This window comes from Acanthaster planci, linkage group LG10 (assembly GCF_054643075.1).
Source record: "Acanthaster planci isolate LZ-2023a linkage group LG10, COTS_SCS, whole genome shotgun sequence".
Classification (NCBI taxonomy): domain Eukaryota; kingdom Metazoa; phylum Echinodermata; class Asteroidea; order Valvatida; family Acanthasteridae; genus Acanthaster; species Acanthaster planci.
In genome coordinates, this window is record NC_141786.1 from 3,103,421 (window position 1) to 3,123,527 (window position 20,107).

Below are 20,107 nucleotides of genomic sequence, written 5' to 3' on the forward strand. Positions count from 1 at the left end.
CACATAGACTGTGAGGTTTCGTACTGTGTTTCTCCCAAGTTGATTGATATCAGTGTCAAACGTACACCTGTCTGTGGTCTGACTCTGGCCTCCTGCAGTAGTTTGGCTCACTTGAGCCAAACCTGGTACATTTCACTTTGCCAAACTACACTACACCTGGTACATTTCACTTTGCCAAACTACACTACACCTGGTACATTTCACTTTGCCAAACTACACTACACCTGGTACATTTCGCCCCGCCTTGAGCAGAAGCACCCCCCCTCATCGGTTGAAAACAGGCAATAAGGAACCTCTGCTGATAGGAAAATTGCGCCCTCTCTTGGTTCCCGCTCGGGACCCATTTCCTTTACGTCCCGTACTCGAATTCATCCTTTCAATTTTCCTGTTGGATCCGCCAGAAGGGGCTCAGGATGACAACCAGGCTCTGGTCAACAACCAGCAGGACCAGTCCTCCCACATTAACCCCGCCTACGAGGGGGGCGGCGGAACGGACAGCCCCCAGAAGGACATGGAACTCAAGGAGGTCCAGCCCGACAAGGGGGGTGGGGTTGGGGCAGGAGGCGACACCAAGGGCCAGCCCGACGCCTCGGTGGGACAGAACGGCCAAGCCAAGAAGGAGACCACCACAACATAAAGAGAGAGCGGCGCAAGCACAACCCAGGTACGCAGTCTGACCCCCCCGGACACTGACCTATCCAGTTCATACCGCCACCCCTTCCTCCGCCACGAATGGGCCAATTCGGTACTTCAAAGAAAGGCAAGGTCATTTGAGTTCAAAGCACACGTGCAAGTCGGCGTAAGGCAGCGGTGATAGGGCAGATCGCATGTGCCCTTAATGCTGGTCCCACATGACCTTGGATGCACTTATTTTGGATTCACACCGCACTGTCAATATACCAAAGTGGCTCATTCAGGCTTATTCGAGTTGTACGCGTTTAGAGGGGCAGGTCATCACTGACTTGAAAAACAGGCTACATACGGAATACACGTATGTGTGCCATGACACCTGGTGATCTTGGCCACCAAACATGGCACCACTCTGTTTTTAGGATATTTCAGGTTTTCAGTTTTGAACGATGCAAAATGTACCGACTTCAATTGCAGGATAAACTGCTTAAGTTTCATGCAACCTTTTATCAGTTGAAACAAAGGATACCAAACGGTACAAACACTATAAAAACGCAGTGCGGCCCACAAATTGTAAAAACCTTTAGTTTCAAATTTCTGTTGTCAATTTGTTGATGGCAGCTTTTGTAATCTTGCATGCACTCGGCACACTTTATCCTGAAGTGGAAACTCTGCCTGTGGGTGGAGCACAGGACCAGTCATTATTGTTCCCTCTTTGGATTGTGAAGTTCCTGCTCTTGCTTTTTCTTGTCGAAATAAATGTTCTTTTTTTCCCCCCGATGTTTACCAGCAAAGCGGTGTTACCAATGCATGCAGTATGCCCTTCGTAAATCATCAGAATTACTTTTCTGTTTTTCAGTAAAATGACTTTGCATTCAGGAAGTTTGATTGGCCCCCAATTTGGAATGGATAGGTACATCCAGTCATGCTTCTTGTTTCTGACCTGGTACATTGTGTGCTTGGAATGTATTCAAAAGGAGGAATAAGCGTGTATGCCTTGCTGTGATATATTTGACACTTATTTTTTTTCCGGTTGCAGTTGTTTGGCTAACTCTACAGGTCTTTACAATTTTTTTAAAGATGTGGGGCTGGCCAGATCTCTCACAGTTTTTTACAAGTAAGATTTAGTTGGGAAGGGTTCATTTTTGAAAACTGCAGAATTGTCTTTTGGGCATAAGCCAGAAAAAAATCGGAGTTGAGAATGGAATTTTTTTCCCAGTATATAATGCAGGGCATTGTGCAATACTGCAAGATTTATAAGTAGAAATTCATGAAAGAGATTTGTACACTGTATGTTCAATAGCATGTTGCAAAAAAAAGGGATTTTCCTGCGTTTAACCAAGATGCATTTTTACAGAAATCTAATTCGTTTGTATATATTCACATAAATCTTTTAAGTGCCTTGTAAATTTTATAACGACATTAGTTACGAGATAAAATTGTGCAATATTGTGAAGGAATTTGCCGAGCACGGATCTGTCCCTCAGCAACGAGGTCATTAATCCTCTACGTGTCCGCAGAGGCTTGTACAGTGAGAGGAAGTCCTGAAGACTGTTTCCCAGAGCTTCACGGCAAGGACATGATTGAACTGATGTCATATGTTACATTTAAGTTGGGCAAGAAATTGTGGTGTACTCGTGAAGGTTATGCACTGCGTAAGTTGAGGACTTGTGCACCAAGTTACGCCATGCATGCAGTACGTGTAATTGCTTCAAACTCATTGAAAATGGAGTTCCGCCGACCAAGCACGTTCTTCGTCAGGCGCAAGAACATTCACCTTATTAAAGCTTCAACGAGAAATGCATTACATTTGTATAGGAGGGTATTGAAAAGCATTGAAGCACAGCTATCTCTCTATAAAACCGACCACACAAAGGACATTTCACAGCTTTGCTAGAGATTTATAGCACAGGGCACAGCCTCATGTGAAGTGACACCAAGTCTCATGAAATCGGTCGCAGTAGACTGAACATCCTTGTGGATAAAGTGCAATATTGCCGTATGTTTGCATGAAATCTATGTACATAGTTTTGCAAGCAAATGACGAAACGCCAACTTGGAAAGCTTTTATTTGAAGTGGCAGATCGTTTCAGGAGGAAACCGCCATTGGCTGAAACCGAATAGAGCTTGATCTGACTACTGCTGAAATTATTTCATTGTTGGCAATAGTCATTCCAGAAAATACCATTTGGGTTTTATTCTGTATATAATCTGATATATTCTAGCTGCATGTGTTGTGACAAAATGGGTACAAGCTGACATTCTTTATTGTTTGTGTCCTTGAGAAATCAATATATTGCTCTGTCTTACAAAAATTTGAGTTCAATGGAGTGGAAACTTCTAGTTCAGAGGTAAGGTACGTAAATTTTGCAAGCGAGTGCTATGTAAGAAGCTATGGAACTTTGGTTTGTTTTTTTGGCCGAAGTACATGTAGTTTTTAACACTGAAATGAAGATTGACAAATGAACATTTATGTAGAATTTGACGGCTTGATTTTTGTAGATAGGGACTTTCATATTTTCCACTAACTAATAAAAGCAAAACCTGGCAGCAAAAGCTTTTTCCAGACTGTCACAGGGTTTGATTTATACGAGTAGCCAGTATTCCATTCTGTTCAAGTTTAACAGTGAATAAACTTTCTAATTCTGAATGCCTTAAAATGATGTCCGCTTTGCAAGAGGTTAAATCCTTCACTTGTCTTGAAATCTTCTGCTCAAAAGTCTGTCCAATTGTTTTAGTGGCATTACCTTTTCAGTGCTCAGCAAAGTCGTTTGTGAACCCATTTGCACTCTCCGCAAAACTTGCGGGTGAGTCTAAAATTCTAACATCTCGTACATGTATCTTGCAACCACAAAACCACAATTGTAATGGATTACAATTGTGGGTTTTGGTTTTTTTTCCATCCAGAATTTACTCTTTGGTTCAAGGCGGCTGTGTCAGTGCAAAGTTTTCAAGGTAACGTGCGTAAACTCTTCAGGTGATCTGACTCAAGAAATTCCAAGTCGTGATATTGGCAAGGCAAATGCCCTGCGCATTTATTACAAATTTACTAAGAAAACTGCTCTCCCTTGTTGCTCCACATGGAATTCCAGTTTAAAAAATCACAATTTTTTTCATCTTGATCCAAATCTGTGTAAGCAGAGGATGCTAAACTTCTGGTATACATAAGCAACAAATTGAAACAAACACCAATACTTAGGTACTATATATTTCCTTTTAGAAATAAATTTGTATGTTTGGAACCATGAAAGTTACATGTGCACCCTAGTTTAAACATGTTAAGGGGAAAACTGATGGAGTAGCTCAGCCAAAGCGTTCTGCTTTATATACACGTACATGTAGTTGCTTTGCTGAAGAACAAATTTGATATCTGGACACCACCTTTGATCTTATACTACAGAGTTTATGGGATCTAAATATCAGAAAATTTTCAATGTACCGGTACTTCCAAAAAAAGATCAAGTTTTCACTCCTGAATTAGTGTTTCTTCATCAGATTACGCTTTCTAGTAGTGTTCAAGTCATAAATATAAGAAGACAAGTGTTGGCCAGATACATGTATGCTAAACCTTCCAGATTGGCGTCTGAAGTACACAAAATAATTTGACTTGTGCATAAATTCCTTCCAGACTTTCGAATCAATAGCGGCAACCACCGGCATCAAAATAAAAAGAACAAGAATAATTTCCAAATGATGTGAAACAGTGTTTTTAAATTGCCACAGATAAATGGCAGCATTGCCACAGTTCGGCTGCCTGGCCACTGTCGTCATATCCATATATTCACTTCATGAAAACTCCTCGGTGAGTGAGTCACATTTGAACAACACAATAAAACTGGGCAGCCCATCAGCAGGGCAAACAAGCGTGCAGTACAGAACTCATCAAGCTAACAAACAAACTCATAAATGCCGATCAAACTGCGAGCCATTTGGTCTTTACCGGCCGCTACTTGCTCATACCATTTAAATCTTAATATAGAAATCACAGCTACATGTATCATTGGTCTAGTCCAACCCGACATTACAATAGCTACAAAAAGAAAATCACAAAGTTGCAGGAAAAATCATAGTGATTGTCAGCATTGAAAGACAAACAGCAATACTTGCAAATTTGTTTAAAATTACTTACCATACATGTACTACATGTCTGTGTAAAATGTCAATATACGTGTATGTTACATGTTCGTTAATAGCAGGAGTTGTTGATTGTGCATGTACAGTATCTATTTACGCCCGGACATGCCTAGGCCGATATTCATCAAAGCTTGCTAACTTAGCAGCCAACTCGACCTTAGCGGCCTGTTAAATCCGTAGTTTTATGCTTTGTGGTTACCAACTAATTTAATATTCATAAAACCTTGCCAAGAATGTTACCGGGGTAGTTGGTAGCTAGATATGTTGGGCACGCGGCTTAGGACATAAGGCAGTTCTTCAAACCCCAAAACCAGAGAATGTGTATTTGCATACTATGGTGATGCTTTGGATGGGTCAAATGACTTTTAGGAACAGCAAAAAGTAGCTGACTTTAATGAATTGCACTGTTCACTTGTGCAAGCTCAAGTATACATCTTGCCATGTTCGCTGTTCAATGTGTAAACCACAAAATGATTCAGTTGCCAAATAGGGACTTAGAGACACCCCACATCAACTATAACGTTAGCAGCCAACTTAGCAACCAAGCAAAATTAGCAAAGTTGTATGAATATCACTTAGCTTTCAACTAGGCTTAGCTATCAACTTGGGGTCATCTCAGCAGCCACCTACTGAAGGCTTGGCCGGCTTTTATAAATGAATACGGACACAGGATAGCAAATCCTTCATATCGCATCTATCAACTCGGGGCAGATGATTTATCAATGTGATTTGAGGTTATTCTGAGTTCACAACGGGGAATGACTAAAGCCAACGATCTAGTCATCTGGCAATTTGCTCCTGGAAGGGACAAGAGAGGGTGTGTTTCCATAGAAACAATAGTCCTTTGGTTGGAAAGTCACCATAGTTTTATTTGCATTTGGCACAGGGCCTGTGACTATACACAACCAATCTATGCATAAGACTTAGGCATAAGCTCAGTTGAAAAATTTCTTATCAGCCTGTCTCTCCTTTGCCAATTGAGGGCGCACTTCCACCCAGGGCGGAGAGAGCACATCTTCTGGTAACTTGGCTAAAATGCATTATGAAGCTTTGTACAACTAGGTAGATGTACATGTATCTGTAGTTCACAACTTTGAAGAGACACTCTCTGGAACAAATGAATCTAGTAATTTGGATTCACGAGTTGAAGTGCGCCCTCAATTGGTAAAGGAGAGACAGGGTGATGGAAAATTTTTTCAACTGAGCTTATGCACGGGCCCGGTGCACACACACAAAGACCATACATTTCAAAATAAATCAGTTGCGCAAAGTCACAGGCCCCGTGCCAAAATGCCAACAAAACTGATTTTCCTACCAAAGGCCCGTCGACGTCGTTTCCGCGTAAGAAATGCTCTCTCTTGTCCCCGCTAGGAGCAAATTGCCAGACAAACCCTGTAGATTTCCACAATACTCATCAGCTGCTTTCTTTTCATTTAAAGTACTTACATGGGCACATAACCATTGCACTGAAACATTCGTCGAATTTAAATTTCAAGCATTTATATGCTACAAAATAAAATGATATATTTAGCGCAGCTTTTTCATGTACATTCAACTGAAAGACAATTCACTGATACAGTTCTCTTGGTGCAGCTGACATACATGTTTGTAGTAGAGTGAATTAAATGTTCTTCTAATTCTTTTACATGTACATTTAACGGTGAAAAGGTGAAAAAATATCTTTGCAAGATAACAGATCTCAAAGTTACTCTTATCAAAAACCTAATAAAAAACACTTTGCATTGATCGGCCGCATTGTCTCTCAATTACGGCACAGTCCGATGACTCAGATGTTCGGAATCTGCCTGGTTGCGAATTCCAAACGCTCTTCATCCCTTCCCCAACCCCCTTCCCATTTTATAAATCCGTCTACCAAAAGATAATAGTAAAATCACTTTTCTTTACCTGCAAGGAGTGCCTCGCAAAATAACTTATTCTATTTTACAAAATGTAGTGCAGCATGACAGCAAGGGAAGGGAGGTAACAGATGCAATCCTTCCCCCCACCCACCCAGGACAAAATGCTCCATGGGTACTAGACCAGGAGAAGCAGGTACCAACAGAGTACCAAAGTGTGATGTCCTTTCAAGCCATTAACCCTAACACTCCTCAGTCCTCCAACAGGTGAAGGATTGAGGAGTGTTAGGCTTAATGTTGTACACACCAATGGAGTACGTACGTGCGGTGCTCCATTTTACACACAGAATTGTGCATGTGACACGCTCACTTTGGTACTCTATGACCAGAGTAAGTCTGTAAGGTAGGAAATTAGAAGTAAGGCCTATGTTCTCAATAATGTAGGTGATTCATAATATAGTAAGACACCAAGAGGTTACCACAAAGAGGCCAAATTTCAAGTTTATGGTCGACAAAAAAAATGGCCGACTCATCGCCGTGACTTGCATTAAACCAAGTGAACAATGTGAAGAAATGATTGGTCAGGGCATTCCTTACCCTAATGAAAGCCACTACCTTAAATATTTAACAGCGATACTGAAAGAATTAACTTTTGAGTCTTCAATCCTGACAAACAAACATTGGGAACAACTTGAGTTGTCTGCGTTCAACACAACCTCTTTGTGGCAAGCTGCACTGTGAATCCGGGCTCGTATTGCCAGAATGCAGGCTCTTTTTCCTTCAATTTTCAATTAACATATTGACATCAAACGTGTTGACTCTTCACATACATTGTAAGCCTAAAAGCAAAGATCTCACAGGCTTTTTAAAATCCCTGTAGGTGAGTGTGTAATGTTCAACATTTCCATCAAAAGGTTATAATTGTAATTTCCCCATATACACACCCACACATACATATATCTGTTTTATATACAAAGTGTGGACATTCCTTTGTTCTGTGGTTAAGGAAACTTGAAGAAAATGCTCCATTTTCTCCAACTAGGATAACTCCTTCGAGCTGGATTTTTGATGATGATTTCCTGGACTGTTCCTCTTCATTTTTCAACCGATAACCTTGACCCCAAAATGCCTCTGAAACTCTTTCCAGTGAGGAAAACTCTGCGCTAACCTTACATACCTAGTGTGGACTTGTGAACAAAAGATGTCCACACGATGCATGAAAGGAAGACGTTCTGTGGACTCTTTTACACATGCCCACAGGAAGTTTCCCCTTCTCTGAAAAAGAAGTTTAGAGGCATTTTGGGGTAGGGATCATCCGTCTTAAAAGGAAGAGGAATAGTCAAGGAAACCTTGTACAAAACGCCAGCTGAAAATCATGTTCCCAGTTCAAGAAAAATAAGTAATTTGCTGAAAATCATGTGCTCAGTTCAAGAAAAACAAGTATTTTGCTGAAAATCGTGTCCCCAGTTCAAGAAAAACAAGTATTTTCACTGAGTTTTCTTAAATGCACGAAAATGAAGGAATGTCCACACTAGGTATGTAAGGTAAGCGTGGGTGTGTGGACAGGTGCGAGTCCACACAACGCCATCACACCCAACATTGTGTGGACCTCTTGTGCAGAGGTCCACACTACAGTATGTATGCCACGCATGCACAAAAAACCACTTGAAATGTTTTGTCAGCAGATGTTTACAAGATGTATCATTTAGCTGTTTTTAAATCATGGAATAAGAGGGCCACACATGGAGCCGAGAAGCTATGAGCTACATGTAATTCATTCAAGGTACATGTTTGCAAAATCCGGTCATGTAGATAGATTCTTGTCTCTATGCACCCCATCGTCAACGACATTATGCAAAAAAAAACAAACAAACAAATTGAGAGTAAACAAACAATGCCCAGGTGACACAGTTTGGGAACCACCGCGTTTCCTCAAACCGTCTTTGTGCATTACAAAGATGTAGAGATATGGCTAAATATAAACTGAATTCCTGTTCCCATGTAGGTAAAGTTGACCCTGAAGTTAAGAGGTAACAGTTGACACCATGCTGAGAGTTTGCCCTTTAATACCCAAATGACTAAGTCCAATTTACCCACCTATTGCTAACAACAGCACACGTATCAATGTGAGATGTGGCTGTACCCACTCAGCCAGTGGCTTTCGTGGGCATATGTATTGTTATATTACGTGTACATCTCATCCATAGATTCTGTATCCTGATTGGCCGAGAGCCAGTCACATGGTGTTTGCTATTTTAGGTAAACTAGATGTGCGTAGCCAAAAGAATTGTACGTTTAACGACCAAAGCACTATTGGCATTTTATGCAAATACTGCTGAGTGTGTTGGCCGCCGATGACTAAGGACGAGGTAAAATTAAAAAAACAACAAAGGGTCTACTTTCTTATGCGCAGGAACACGGCCGACAAGGTGAGGAAGACGAGCGACCAGGCCAAAGTGATGACATAACCCAGCCACACCTCAAAGTGTTCCATGCCCCAGCCTGTAACAACATGGAAACAATAGGAAATATATTCTTCACAATACAGATAGATAAATAAATAAATAAAATCAAGGCTTTTAAAATTGATAAAGATGAACAAAGAATTTGACTGAAGTGGGATTTGAACCTGCGACCCTCTGGAATACCGTACCAGTGCTCTACCAACTAAGCCGTCCAACCCTACGTTGGTGGCTCTTCCCATTTGTCAATATCTCTGCGGGGGGGGGGGCACTAGCCGGAAGCCATTAAACCTGATGAAAGACCATGTAGCCAGGGAAATGTGACTGACCTTTGCTGAGGATGTTACGGAGTCCCTCGTTAGCATAAGTTTGTGGCAGGCAGAGACTGATGTAATAGAGGACATCGGGCATGGACTGGATGGGCCAAATGATACCTGCAAAAGGAAAAAAAGAAAAGTGAAAAAAATCCAGGTACAGTGTCGCACCCCTGTTGTAAGATGAAAATGAACCGTATGCTGGGTACATGGGAATCGTCAGGATTTCTTTGGGAAGGGTGCAAAGCAGTCATCACTAGCCCATTGACGACCATTGGCAGTAGAAGGTCAATGTCTACGGTATTTTCAAGCAAACTACTGGTGATTTTCAACAAAATCCCTCCTATTTTTATGTTTTTCCCTAGTTCTCTTTTCGCCTTTCGTCGGGACATGGCAAATTCCCCGAGGGAATTCACAAATTTCACGGCGCTCATTCCCTCTTATGAGACAGGCATGCAACTTGGACTTCGACAAAAAAAACCTAGGAAATCCCAACGAGTTGGAAGTGAAAATCGAGATCAGCTGATCGGAGGAAAAGTTGAATTGTCTGGACAGTCCCTTACCACTCATCAGGATTATGGGATAGAAGAAGCCCTGCGTGAACTGCATGACGGTGATCTCGGTGCTGCAGACGGAGGAGGAAAAGAGACCGAAAGCCTGACCGCAGAAACCTTGCAGGATACAGAGTAGCGTGATCAATGCCAGGCTGCCTTCGTTGGGGATCTGGAACAGAGAATAACAGACCTGGGTGTGACTGAACTGTACTCGTAGAGTACCGAGGTGAATACGTCATGCGCACAATTAGTGTGTAAAAGGCGTTAGCGCGAGAACCAGCGCGTGAACCAACACGCGGGCGTACTCCATTCGTTTGCACTGCATTTTCTGGTTCACAATGACATCACACTTCGGTACTCTATTGAGCGAGTTTGGTATTCTGACAGCACATGCCCAAGATGGAAGGTATCTGTAGTCACTTGGGAACAGCAGTACGTGCTTGCGAGGTCTGCCCTATCGGCGTGCTTCCCCTACGTTGACTCTCGTGGCTGCTTTGATCTTGAGTCACCTGATCTGCTTGAAATACGGAAGTGGTTCATTAACCAAGATTCTACAAGATGAAACCCAGCCATGTCGCTGCCAGTGTGCCCCTTTGTACCTTCCCCCATGAAGTTACCACGTTTGTGCACATTCAAATGAAAACCAAATTTGCCAATGTGGGCACAGCATGGGCCATCACAAACAATTCTTAAGTGGGGTTCGCATCTTTCATGAAAGTGAGCACATAGATTACGTGACAAAATCTCCAAGCAAGTACATGTACATCCAATCTGGAAGAAAATACCGACCTTGAAGACAGCCAAGATAAATACAAGGACCAGTATTATTTGGATGATAGTCAGCAAGCCAGTGACAAGGATGTGGGCCAGCATTACTTCCGTAGAACTCACCCCTGGAAAGACCAAACAAACATACATAAACCATCAAGAGACCCTTAGAACTTGGTAAACCTTGTTTCATTGTAGCTGAGCAAAGTGCAGTTGATGATTGGGTCACGTCCAAATGCTATGCCTATTGCTTTGCAAAAGCACTGTAGCCAGTGGCAAACAGGTGTGGCCACTTGCCATAGACGGGTGTATTACACTAGCCATAGCTAGTTGATTCCGACATACCAAAACAAATTCGCAGAGGAGTATTTTTCCTCTGAAAAAGATCGACAAGGTGGGCCAGATCTTGGGCCAGATCTTGGTCCAGCACTGCTATGCCAACAGATGAAGAACGTCTGAAATCATGCATCTTACCAGCCACCCAGCTCCGGTCCAGTAACCCTTCTTTCCTCTCGGTCACTAAGGACAGCGCTGTTACGCCCATGGCCAGAAAAAAAATGATTCTGGGATGGAAAAACCGAACAAATTTTAAAAGGTCAGTGAGATTATTTGCAGTATACCGAGACACTTGCCTTGGAAAAATATTCTAGCAAAACAGAGCAAGGGGCCAAACTGGTACATATTATGCAGAGAAAATCTAACTGTGTGACACTTTGTCATTTCAAAGAAAGAGATAAATTGTCACCGTATTCATGCACTGTATAGCCTTGCCAGTCGATCTCAGCACTTTTTTGTCGAAAGGAGACGATCTGGCCTCATACAAACGCGACCCACCACAAACGAACCACCGTGTACTATCACGGTGCGCTATGGCAAACTCACAGAGCAAGCCCTGTACTGCGATGCATGCACGTACATGTACATGCGTGTACTATACGCATGGCCTGTCCAGTTACAAACTGGAGCTTGGGGCATGTACACATGAGTGCGCCTTGTGACTATTGGGACAGGTACACAACATGAGAGAGACATGGGTAAGACCACCATGAACGGGTCGACGCACTGTATAATTTCTATGCATAGTCCAGATGTGCCCAACACCTTGGTCAAGGCCAGCACTGTAACCTGATGCGCCTTCCTCATGCTAAGCCAATTAATAAATAAGTACGGTTTCATGAAGTGACACCTCCGTGTGTGCACGCACTGTGAACACTGACGCATTGGAGAATAACATTTGATTCACCCTCCTTTTGCTGTAACCGTCAAAAACAGTCGAAAGTTCCCTCCACTTCTCCCTCTACAGTACCTAGACATATATGTCATTTGACTGATTTGGACTGGTACAACTGTGTTGAGAATGCATCTTTGCAGAGTAGGGTCAAACTGACAAAATGTGTGTAGCAGGTGTACCTTTTGGAGAAAAATGATTGTTGGGATTGTATGCAAATTTACTCAACCTTAACACTTGAGAGAGAAATTGAACAGTGAAATCATTTAACGTAGGAAATTCAGAAAAGTTTCATTTCATAAAAGCGACAATGCACTGAATGAACAGATGCAGTGCTCAGGTACGGACTGTGAAAAATAAGATGAGGCAGCACGGTTGGTTTTGCACATGAAGAATGCAATCAATGCATCCTGTCTGTCAGTTGGCAGTGCTGGCGACAAAAGTATCAAATCTTTGAAAATTCCAGTGGACTTTTGCCATGTCTGTGAGCTATCCAAAAGCCAACCAAAGTCTGTCACTGGTCACAGTTTGTTTCACATGGATCTGGACCTTGATCAGTGATCTCAAAGCCGGTTCCCTCCATCTATAAGGTGAGTTTTAGTGTTAGTGAACCAATGATAAATTAATACTGATCTTGATCAGTGATCCCAAAGCTGGTCCCTCCATCCGTAAGGCGAGTTTTGGTGTTGGTGAACCAATGACAGATTACCGATCTCGATCAGTGTTCCCAAAGCTGGTTCCCTTCATCCATAAGGCGAGTTTTGGTGTCAGTGAACCAATGACAGATTACTGATCGCGATCTGGATCCGCGCAAATCAGACAGGCCCAAAGTGTGCATGAAGGTACATGTACACCACAAAATCACACTGGGAGTCCTATTGAAGTCTGCTCTTCCTTGAGACTGCTTTGAATCAAACGTGGAATATGTACATTTTTGAGACAACTTACGTCAGTATTATGCCTGGGGCGGCAAAGTCGACAAATTTTGTCCTTGTGCTGCCATAGATGGGCGGCTCAAACTGCAAAGAAAGGAGAAACAGCACATAATAAAAACATGCCACAATTTCCAAACCTGGTCAAATCTGACCTGAAAAACTTGTGAGTTACGTCTGAGGTTGCACGGCATTAGAGGGACTGGTGCACCTTCCTCCCAGTAAACATGCATTAAATGAATATGGAACGAGAAATCTGTCAACCAACTATATCGGCCACTGGTGTCAAACCAAAGAGGTCTTATTGTCAAAGCACCCTACAAGTGTGTCATTTTATAGATGAATTCCATCCCATGATCATAACGCTTTCACTGGTCATTTTGCAGAGGCCCATTTTAAAGTGGCACCAACCACAGTAAATAATGTGATGACCAGTTGAGCAGAGCCACAGTTTCATACCAGTCATTCCGTCCAGTATCTCTGCCATAACAATGGCCTCTGGAATGGTCACAGTGAAACATGACTGGATTCGTCTATCTGCCTAGAGCAGAAGCACCCCCCCACCCATCGGCTGAAAAGAGCCGCATTGGTCGGGAGTGTTCATTTTGTTGGCAGCGATGCGACCGTGACACTTGCATTTTCTGGTCAGACATGAATCAGCGAAGTTCAGTTCTGACCAAAGGAGCCTTTGTTGCTATGAAAATAGCGCCCTCTCTTGGTCCCGCTCAAGGCCCATAGGCAAGGAGACCATAACACAATGAGTTTGGAAATTACAGCAGACAGGAAAGTATTTCATTACCTTTCCTCTGTTAAGTTACTGCTTGCTTTTGAGTGGTAGTACCCTCTCTAGTTTTGGGAAATCATTGAAGAACTTCACAGACGTGCATACATTTGATTGCATGTTGCTATTTTTCTTGTATTTGAAATTAAACAATAAATTGCAAGAGGACTTGCACTGGTCCATTTTTGCCTAGATGTACTGAGTTAGACAGACGGGTGGTAGCAAATCTAAATCCAAGTCACAAGTCATTTGGTCCAGTCACAAGTCAAGTCACAAGTCATTACATCACAGGTCCAGTCAAGTTACAAGTCAATGTGGTCCAAACACAAGCAAGTTACAAGTATTTTGGCCAAGTACAAGTCAAGTCCTGAGATGTATGATTTCAAACAACAGCCAACTTCAGACTGAAACAGAAGTCGTGAGCCAAATGAAATCTTACGCAATTTTTTAAAAACAACAGGCGTAAGTTACTAGGGCTAATTCAAAACTTTAATGGGTTCGATTGAGTAGTTAATAAGTCATAATGTGCCAAGTCCAAATCAAGTCATAAGTCATTTTTAGCAAGTCCATGTCAAGTTACGAATTCAAACATGACAGTTTCAGGTCAAGTAACGAGTCACAAAAATAGCAACTGAAGTCTGGCTCAAGTCCTCATTTAGTGACAAGATTACAACTGTGGACAGAGGGAAAGGTGTTTCTCACCACGACTGGTATTTCAGCGATCTGTGGGTTGGGCAGGAGCTTCTGAGTGAAATTCTGTCAAGAACAATGTTGGGAAACGGAGAAACCAATCACAACCTGATGTTTGATGTCAAATGGAAGTTAACCGCTGCCTTGTGCCTCTCTCTATTCTTTTCCTTTTTTCACAAAGCATATACCAGAAAAGGTTTTTGGAACATTTTCAAGTTGATCATATTTTGGCAGGAGGCAGGCAGTTTGCAAGATGAGCACCATTCAACTATAAAATGTTGGCTCATTATTTCAACTACCGTATATTTGTACATCTCAAGATATCGGCTCAACTTCACAGCACCTGTTAACAGTTCTGTCACAACTGAGCTTCATATCTACAACAAAATTACATGGAAAAAAACCTTAACAGGAAAATTGTCAATTATTAAACACAAATGTCCCACCATCTAGATTGTAGTCACAAACAGTCATGATTTGCAATACCACTGAAGAGTGGGCATCAGCTTTCCTATCCTTCCGATATTACAACATTCTCCCATTGACTAAGTATAGGATTTTATCAGCGACGACAACAGATCTCTCTCACAGGACGTCATTTTTGTACAAATAATTGCCACTGCATATATTCAATGCCATCAGGCGTGTATGAACAGTGTGCAAATGTTCTACACACGTGCGTGCGATGATCCAAGAAGCTTCGAAATACAGTGCAGGCAATACACCCTTCATTCTCTGTTTCATGTCCTCTGAGGTAAAGCAATACATGTTCACACCCACACACATTTGTTTCACACACATTGTGTGGACATTACTTTGTTCTCACATGGTTATAAGAAAATTCGTGGAAAATACTCCTTTTTTTTCTCTTGCTGAGATAACTCTTCGAGCTGAATTTCTGATGATGATTCCTTGGACTGTTTTTTATTTTGCTGTGGATAATAACCCTGGCTGCCAAATGCCCCTGAAGCTGCTTTTCAGAGCGGCCCAAGCTCTGTGTGGACCTGTGCATGTCCACACAATGTCACCTGACCCTACTTTATGTGGACTTCTTTTGTGCAGAGGTCCACACTGTGTATGCCACGTTTGTGCTCATAGATGTAAAACGTGGAAAGGGTATGTCTCTTTGGCTTTACCAGCAAGGCTAAAAATTGGAAAGCTTTTGGGTTGTTCTATAAATTAGGGGTCCAATTTTTAATGTGTCTCTGTCACATCTGAGGTATGTTTTGTAAGTTTAGAACACATTTTCTAATTTCCAAGAGTGATGAATTTATGCAAATAACCTGCCGAACAAGTGGAAATGGTTTGAAATCAATTTCAGTGATATTTCCACGTCAAATTACACAGGTCAGGTGTAACAGGGACACAAAAAATGTCACTTTTTGGGACCCCACGTTTATAGATCGACCCTTTTATAAAAGGCCAACTACCTGAAATGCCTCCAGCAGCTTCTGTTGCAGTGAAATGGCTATTTGGGAATCTGGAGAGAAGTATGTTACATGTGGATTAGCACATCAGCAACAGGGTGATTGGACAGTGTCAGAAAAAAACAAGAAAACTAAACGACAAGAACAAAACACCCCTAGAAAAATCCATTCAAAGAAACAGAAAAACACACACAGAAAAAAGGCTCCTTGGCAAACCAGCTAGTATATGTATCGTACATGTATATGCCAATGTAAAACGGAAAAATGTTTGCACATATAGCTTAAGGCACACTTTGCTCTGTAAGCCAATTTTAGAAATGCTCCACTATTCTGAGCAGCACACACTTTGAACTTATGTCAGATCTGGGTGCTGGATACCAACAGTGGCTTGTCTGTCTGTAATTTAATCAAAGCTTGCAACTTGATGCTTCCGCAACGGACACACTCGGCTCATGGAGCCTCGGGGTCAAAGGATGGTTGCAGAGAGGTCATTCTCTTCTCTTCCCCCCGAGTGCGGAACGATCTCCCACCAACCATCTGATTGGCTCCTAACCCCGCATTATTTAAGCATCTTTTCAAAGCAGCAACGGACACACTTGGCTCATGGTGCCTCGGGGTCAAAGGATGGTTGCAGAGAGGTCATTCTCTTCTCTTCCCCCCGAGTGCGGAACGATCTCCCACCAACCATCTGATTGGCTCCTAACCCCGCATTATTTAAGCATCTTTTCAAAGCACACCTGTTGAGCTGATCTTTTTTTTTTGTTGTAATAGTTTCCCTCAACTTTTATATCGCAAACAAGTATAAATTTGCTTTCTTTGCATTTTATGCTGTAAAGCACGATGATCAAGCAGGGACTTGCGCTATGGTAAATACTTGTAGTATTATTACAAATGTATAAAATAGAGACAATGTGGCTCTGCTAAACGGAGATGCTGGAATTGGTGATGTCACTGACGGATGACAGAAAAAAAAAAAAGAGGCAAGTGCAAAGAGAAAAAGTGTCAACTTTACTAGTCATGTCGAGATACACGTGGACCGAACCGCCCTGGATGGTGGCATTATCAGCTGAACTGTAATTCTGGAATCTATAAACATTGGTAGAAGTCAAGAAAGGGGGGGGGCATTTACGTACTGTCAACGCTCAAATTACAGTCACGATGTAAAACAGTTATCTTCTTGACATGAGAGGGTCCAGATTCAATTACTGAACTTTTTTTCGGTCTATATCTGCTCAGCAAATCCACAGTGTTACACTGCACAAGATGTTAGGTACATGTACATACCTGCACATATAGTGCATGTACATATACACAAAGGTTACTGCCTTTCAGTATTGTAGTCAAGCCCCAAGTTAGTCATTCAGTCTTGAACCAAGTCATAAGCTGTTTGCATGAAGTGTGACAAAAGCATTCATTTCTCACTTCCCATACTGGTACTTATGACTGGTCTAGTTAAAGGACTTGTGACCAGACTTGTTTGGAGGAAAACTTGTAAAAGGACTTATGATGGAGCGAACACTGCTGGCTTCCTATGAGACTGCTCTCGTATGCCTAACCATCCACCTAACAAGACAGAGCAAGTGCAACTCAAAGGAAAACATAGCAATGACAGGTACCTCTTTAGGAGATCTACGGAGAAGTTGGCCCCCATTTCGATCACTCCCCAGTACTCCCCGGACCTCACTCCGGCCTTCCCTAAGCTCAGAGTGTCCACCGGGATCTGAAGTGAATGGTACGTTGAAATCAGAATTGTACACAGGGGAGAGAAGGTGAGATGAAGGGAAATCTACACAAAATAAAAAATCTGAGATAGGGGTTGTATAAACTGGCAACAGTAATCAACGGTGACTTGTCCAGATTTGTTCTTAAAACAAAGCACGAGTTCTCTTCCTGGTGGCTATGACTTTGTCTATCTCACACCGACATTGTGGCAAAATTTGATTAAAGCCTCTAACATCAAGAAAGTTGGGTTTAAAGATACGGAAAAAATCCAAGAACTCACACCCATTTTACAGGTTTACACAAATTAAAGCGGGAAATATGTTACAGTAGAACGTCGCTATACCAAACACCGCTATACCGAACATTCGGCTGTACCAAACATCGTCCTTGGCTCCCAATATTTTGTACACGAACCTACCAAACACTATGCAGTTTCAAATCAACCGAGATTTGCCACAGCATGCATCAGAGATCGATCCTGAGCGAAACCTTCATGACTTTTAGGATAAACTAAATATCAATTTTGTAACTCAAGATTTAAAAAAAAACAAAAATAATTAACAGATACATTTCTATAAACATCAAAAGTGAATGCAACAGCAAAACATCACGAAAACAGCTATTTACAGTATCACAAGAGGGTGCACTTCAGTTAGACAAGAGAGGGCGCTATTCAACATGGCAACGAAATGTTAGGCAGTTAAATTCACTATACCGAACAACCACCGTACTGAACATTTAGCATGGACTCCATCGTGTTCGTTATAGCGGTGTTCCACTGTATACGTGTAAGTGGTTCTGCAACAGTGACAAAATATGACACAAAAACTAAAATTTTGAAAGATTCTGAAGTATTAAACTTTGAAAGATCAACTTCAGGGATTCAACTGTGGCAGCTGGATTAGTTTACATTAAATAATCCTCCAGCTACCCAATCATGTTCCATAAAAGCAACGTTTCATCATTCAGTATAAAAGTTGTTGCCTTTTACAGTCAGCTCCCCGTTCACCTGATGCACGGTGTAGTTGTCTATCTGCTGCAAATAGAGCTTGCTCAGAATTGGTGGGTGGTCCAGGTTTGCCACGGCAACCGACAGGTCCCTGGGGTCATTGCCGACGGCCAGGCAGAAGAGGGATGTCTGGAGGATGGGTATGACGACCGTGAAGAAAAGAATCCTGCAGGACATAAACAAATTTGATCGTGAGTAATAGTCGAAAATAAGAGGGGGACGAAATACATGTACGTCTTCTTTTTTAACCATTTTAAATATATATATATACATGTACATGTACATAGATTGATAGACAGATGGTTTATTGATCCAAAAATATTGGCCTGAAGGCCACGCTGCATGGGAAATTACAATATCAATCAAAAATTGCAATCATTAGGTAAACAGTACTATTAAAAGACAGATAATATTGAAATGAAATTATACAGAAAAAGAAAACCATCAACACAATCAAATGAAGACACCCTAAACACAACGGTACACTCTTTTATACATGTATACTGGTCATTCAAAAGCTTAACCCTAACCCTCCTCAATCCTTCACCTGTTGGAGGACTGAGGAGTGTTAGGGTTAATGAAACGTGGTACATGTACACTGTACGTGGATTTTCTGAAAATGTGACAGAAGAGAAATTGTTTGCATTACATAATAACATTCAAGAATCTCAAGAAAATGGTCCCCTATTGACCTGAAGTGAAACACAGAACTGTTCGTTCATGTGTACATGGGCAAATATTACAAGCTTCTGAGCAGTTTCAGAGGAAGCACCAGTCTTGTGAGGGAGCTAGACACCATTAACATTCCATGATCACTTTTTTGTTTCCTCCACATTACGAGATGTAAGAATTACATCATGAGGTCAGCACTGTGACATTTGACCTTATTTGACATCTTGGGACACTACTTTCAGAATCACGGGTACATAGCTCATAAATATGAGTCATGTGATGTCATAAAAAACCTAATTTATTGAGTTTTCTGGAAAAACATAGCATCAATTTTGAACTCGGGCCTTACCCGGGATTTCTCATGATGCGGATGATATTCTTGACCATCAAAGCCCACAAGTGGGCGGGGCTAAGAAAAATATCTGAGCAGCGCAGCTTTGAAGGCCCTGAATGGAAAATGAAAAAAATTGAAGTGAGATTTAAACCTGTGATGTTCAACAGCAAAAAGAAATTTAAAGAACTGAGATTTGAACCTCCAATCCTAAGTAACAACTGAAATTGACTGAAGTGAGATTAGAACCTCCAATCCTAAGTAACAACTGGAATTACTTGAAGTGAGATTAGAGCCTCCAATCCTAAGTAACAACTGAAATTGACTGAAGTGAGATTAGAACCTCCAATCCTAAGTAACAACTGGAATTGACTGAAGTGAGATTAGAACCTCCAATCCTAAGTAACAACTGAAATTGACTAAAGTGAGACTCAAATCTCCAATCTTTGGTAACAGAAGGAAATTGACACCAGCGGAAAGAAATTTAACGAACTGAGATTTGAACCTCCAATCCTCAGTAACAACTGGAAATTGACTGAAGTGAAATTAGAGCCTCCAATCTTCAGTAACAGAAGGAAACTGACTAAAGTGAGACTC

The 20,107-nt window shown here is 41.7% G+C and overlaps 2 protein-coding genes across 6 annotated transcripts in view; one reads left to right on the plus strand and one right to left on the minus strand.

Moving 5' to 3' along the window:
* Positions 1-3,293, plus strand: part of LOC110984301 (hemicentin-2-like) — a 31,777-nt gene extending 28,484 nt beyond the window's left edge. For both annotated transcript variants that reach the window (XM_022244329.2, XM_022244330.2), the window contains exon 17: positions 402-3,293. In XM_022244329.2, coding sequence (XP_022100021.1) covers positions 402-637 — 236 coding nt within the window. In that variant the 3' untranslated portion in view covers positions 638-3,293. The remainder of the gene's footprint in view (positions 1-401) is intronic.
* A 339-nt stretch (positions 3,294-3,632) lies between these two features.
* Positions 3,633-20,107, minus strand: part of LOC110984302 (ABC transporter G family member 20-like) — a 55,659-nt gene continuing 39,184 nt past the window's right edge. For all 4 annotated transcript variants that reach the window (XM_087142808.1, XM_022244332.2, XM_022244333.2 and 1 more), the window contains exons 10-21: positions 19,529-19,625; positions 18,508-18,673; positions 17,393-17,496; positions 16,789-16,862; positions 15,780-15,829; positions 14,362-14,415; positions 12,895-12,965; positions 11,193-11,281; positions 10,740-10,843; positions 9,960-10,119; positions 9,412-9,516; positions 3,633-9,122 (exon numbers count right to left, since the gene is read on the minus strand). In XM_087142808.1, the coding sequence (XP_086998934.1) occupies positions 9,016-9,122; positions 9,412-9,516; positions 9,960-10,119; positions 10,740-10,843; positions 11,193-11,281; positions 12,895-12,965; positions 14,362-14,415; positions 15,780-15,829; positions 16,789-16,862; positions 17,393-17,496; positions 18,508-18,673; positions 19,529-19,625 (1,181 nt within the window). In that variant the 3' untranslated portion in view covers positions 3,633-9,015. The remainder of the gene's footprint in view (positions 9,123-9,411; positions 9,517-9,959; positions 10,120-10,739; positions 10,844-11,192; positions 11,282-12,894; positions 12,966-14,361; positions 14,416-15,779; positions 15,830-16,788; positions 16,863-17,392; positions 17,497-18,507; positions 18,674-19,528; positions 19,626-20,107) is intronic.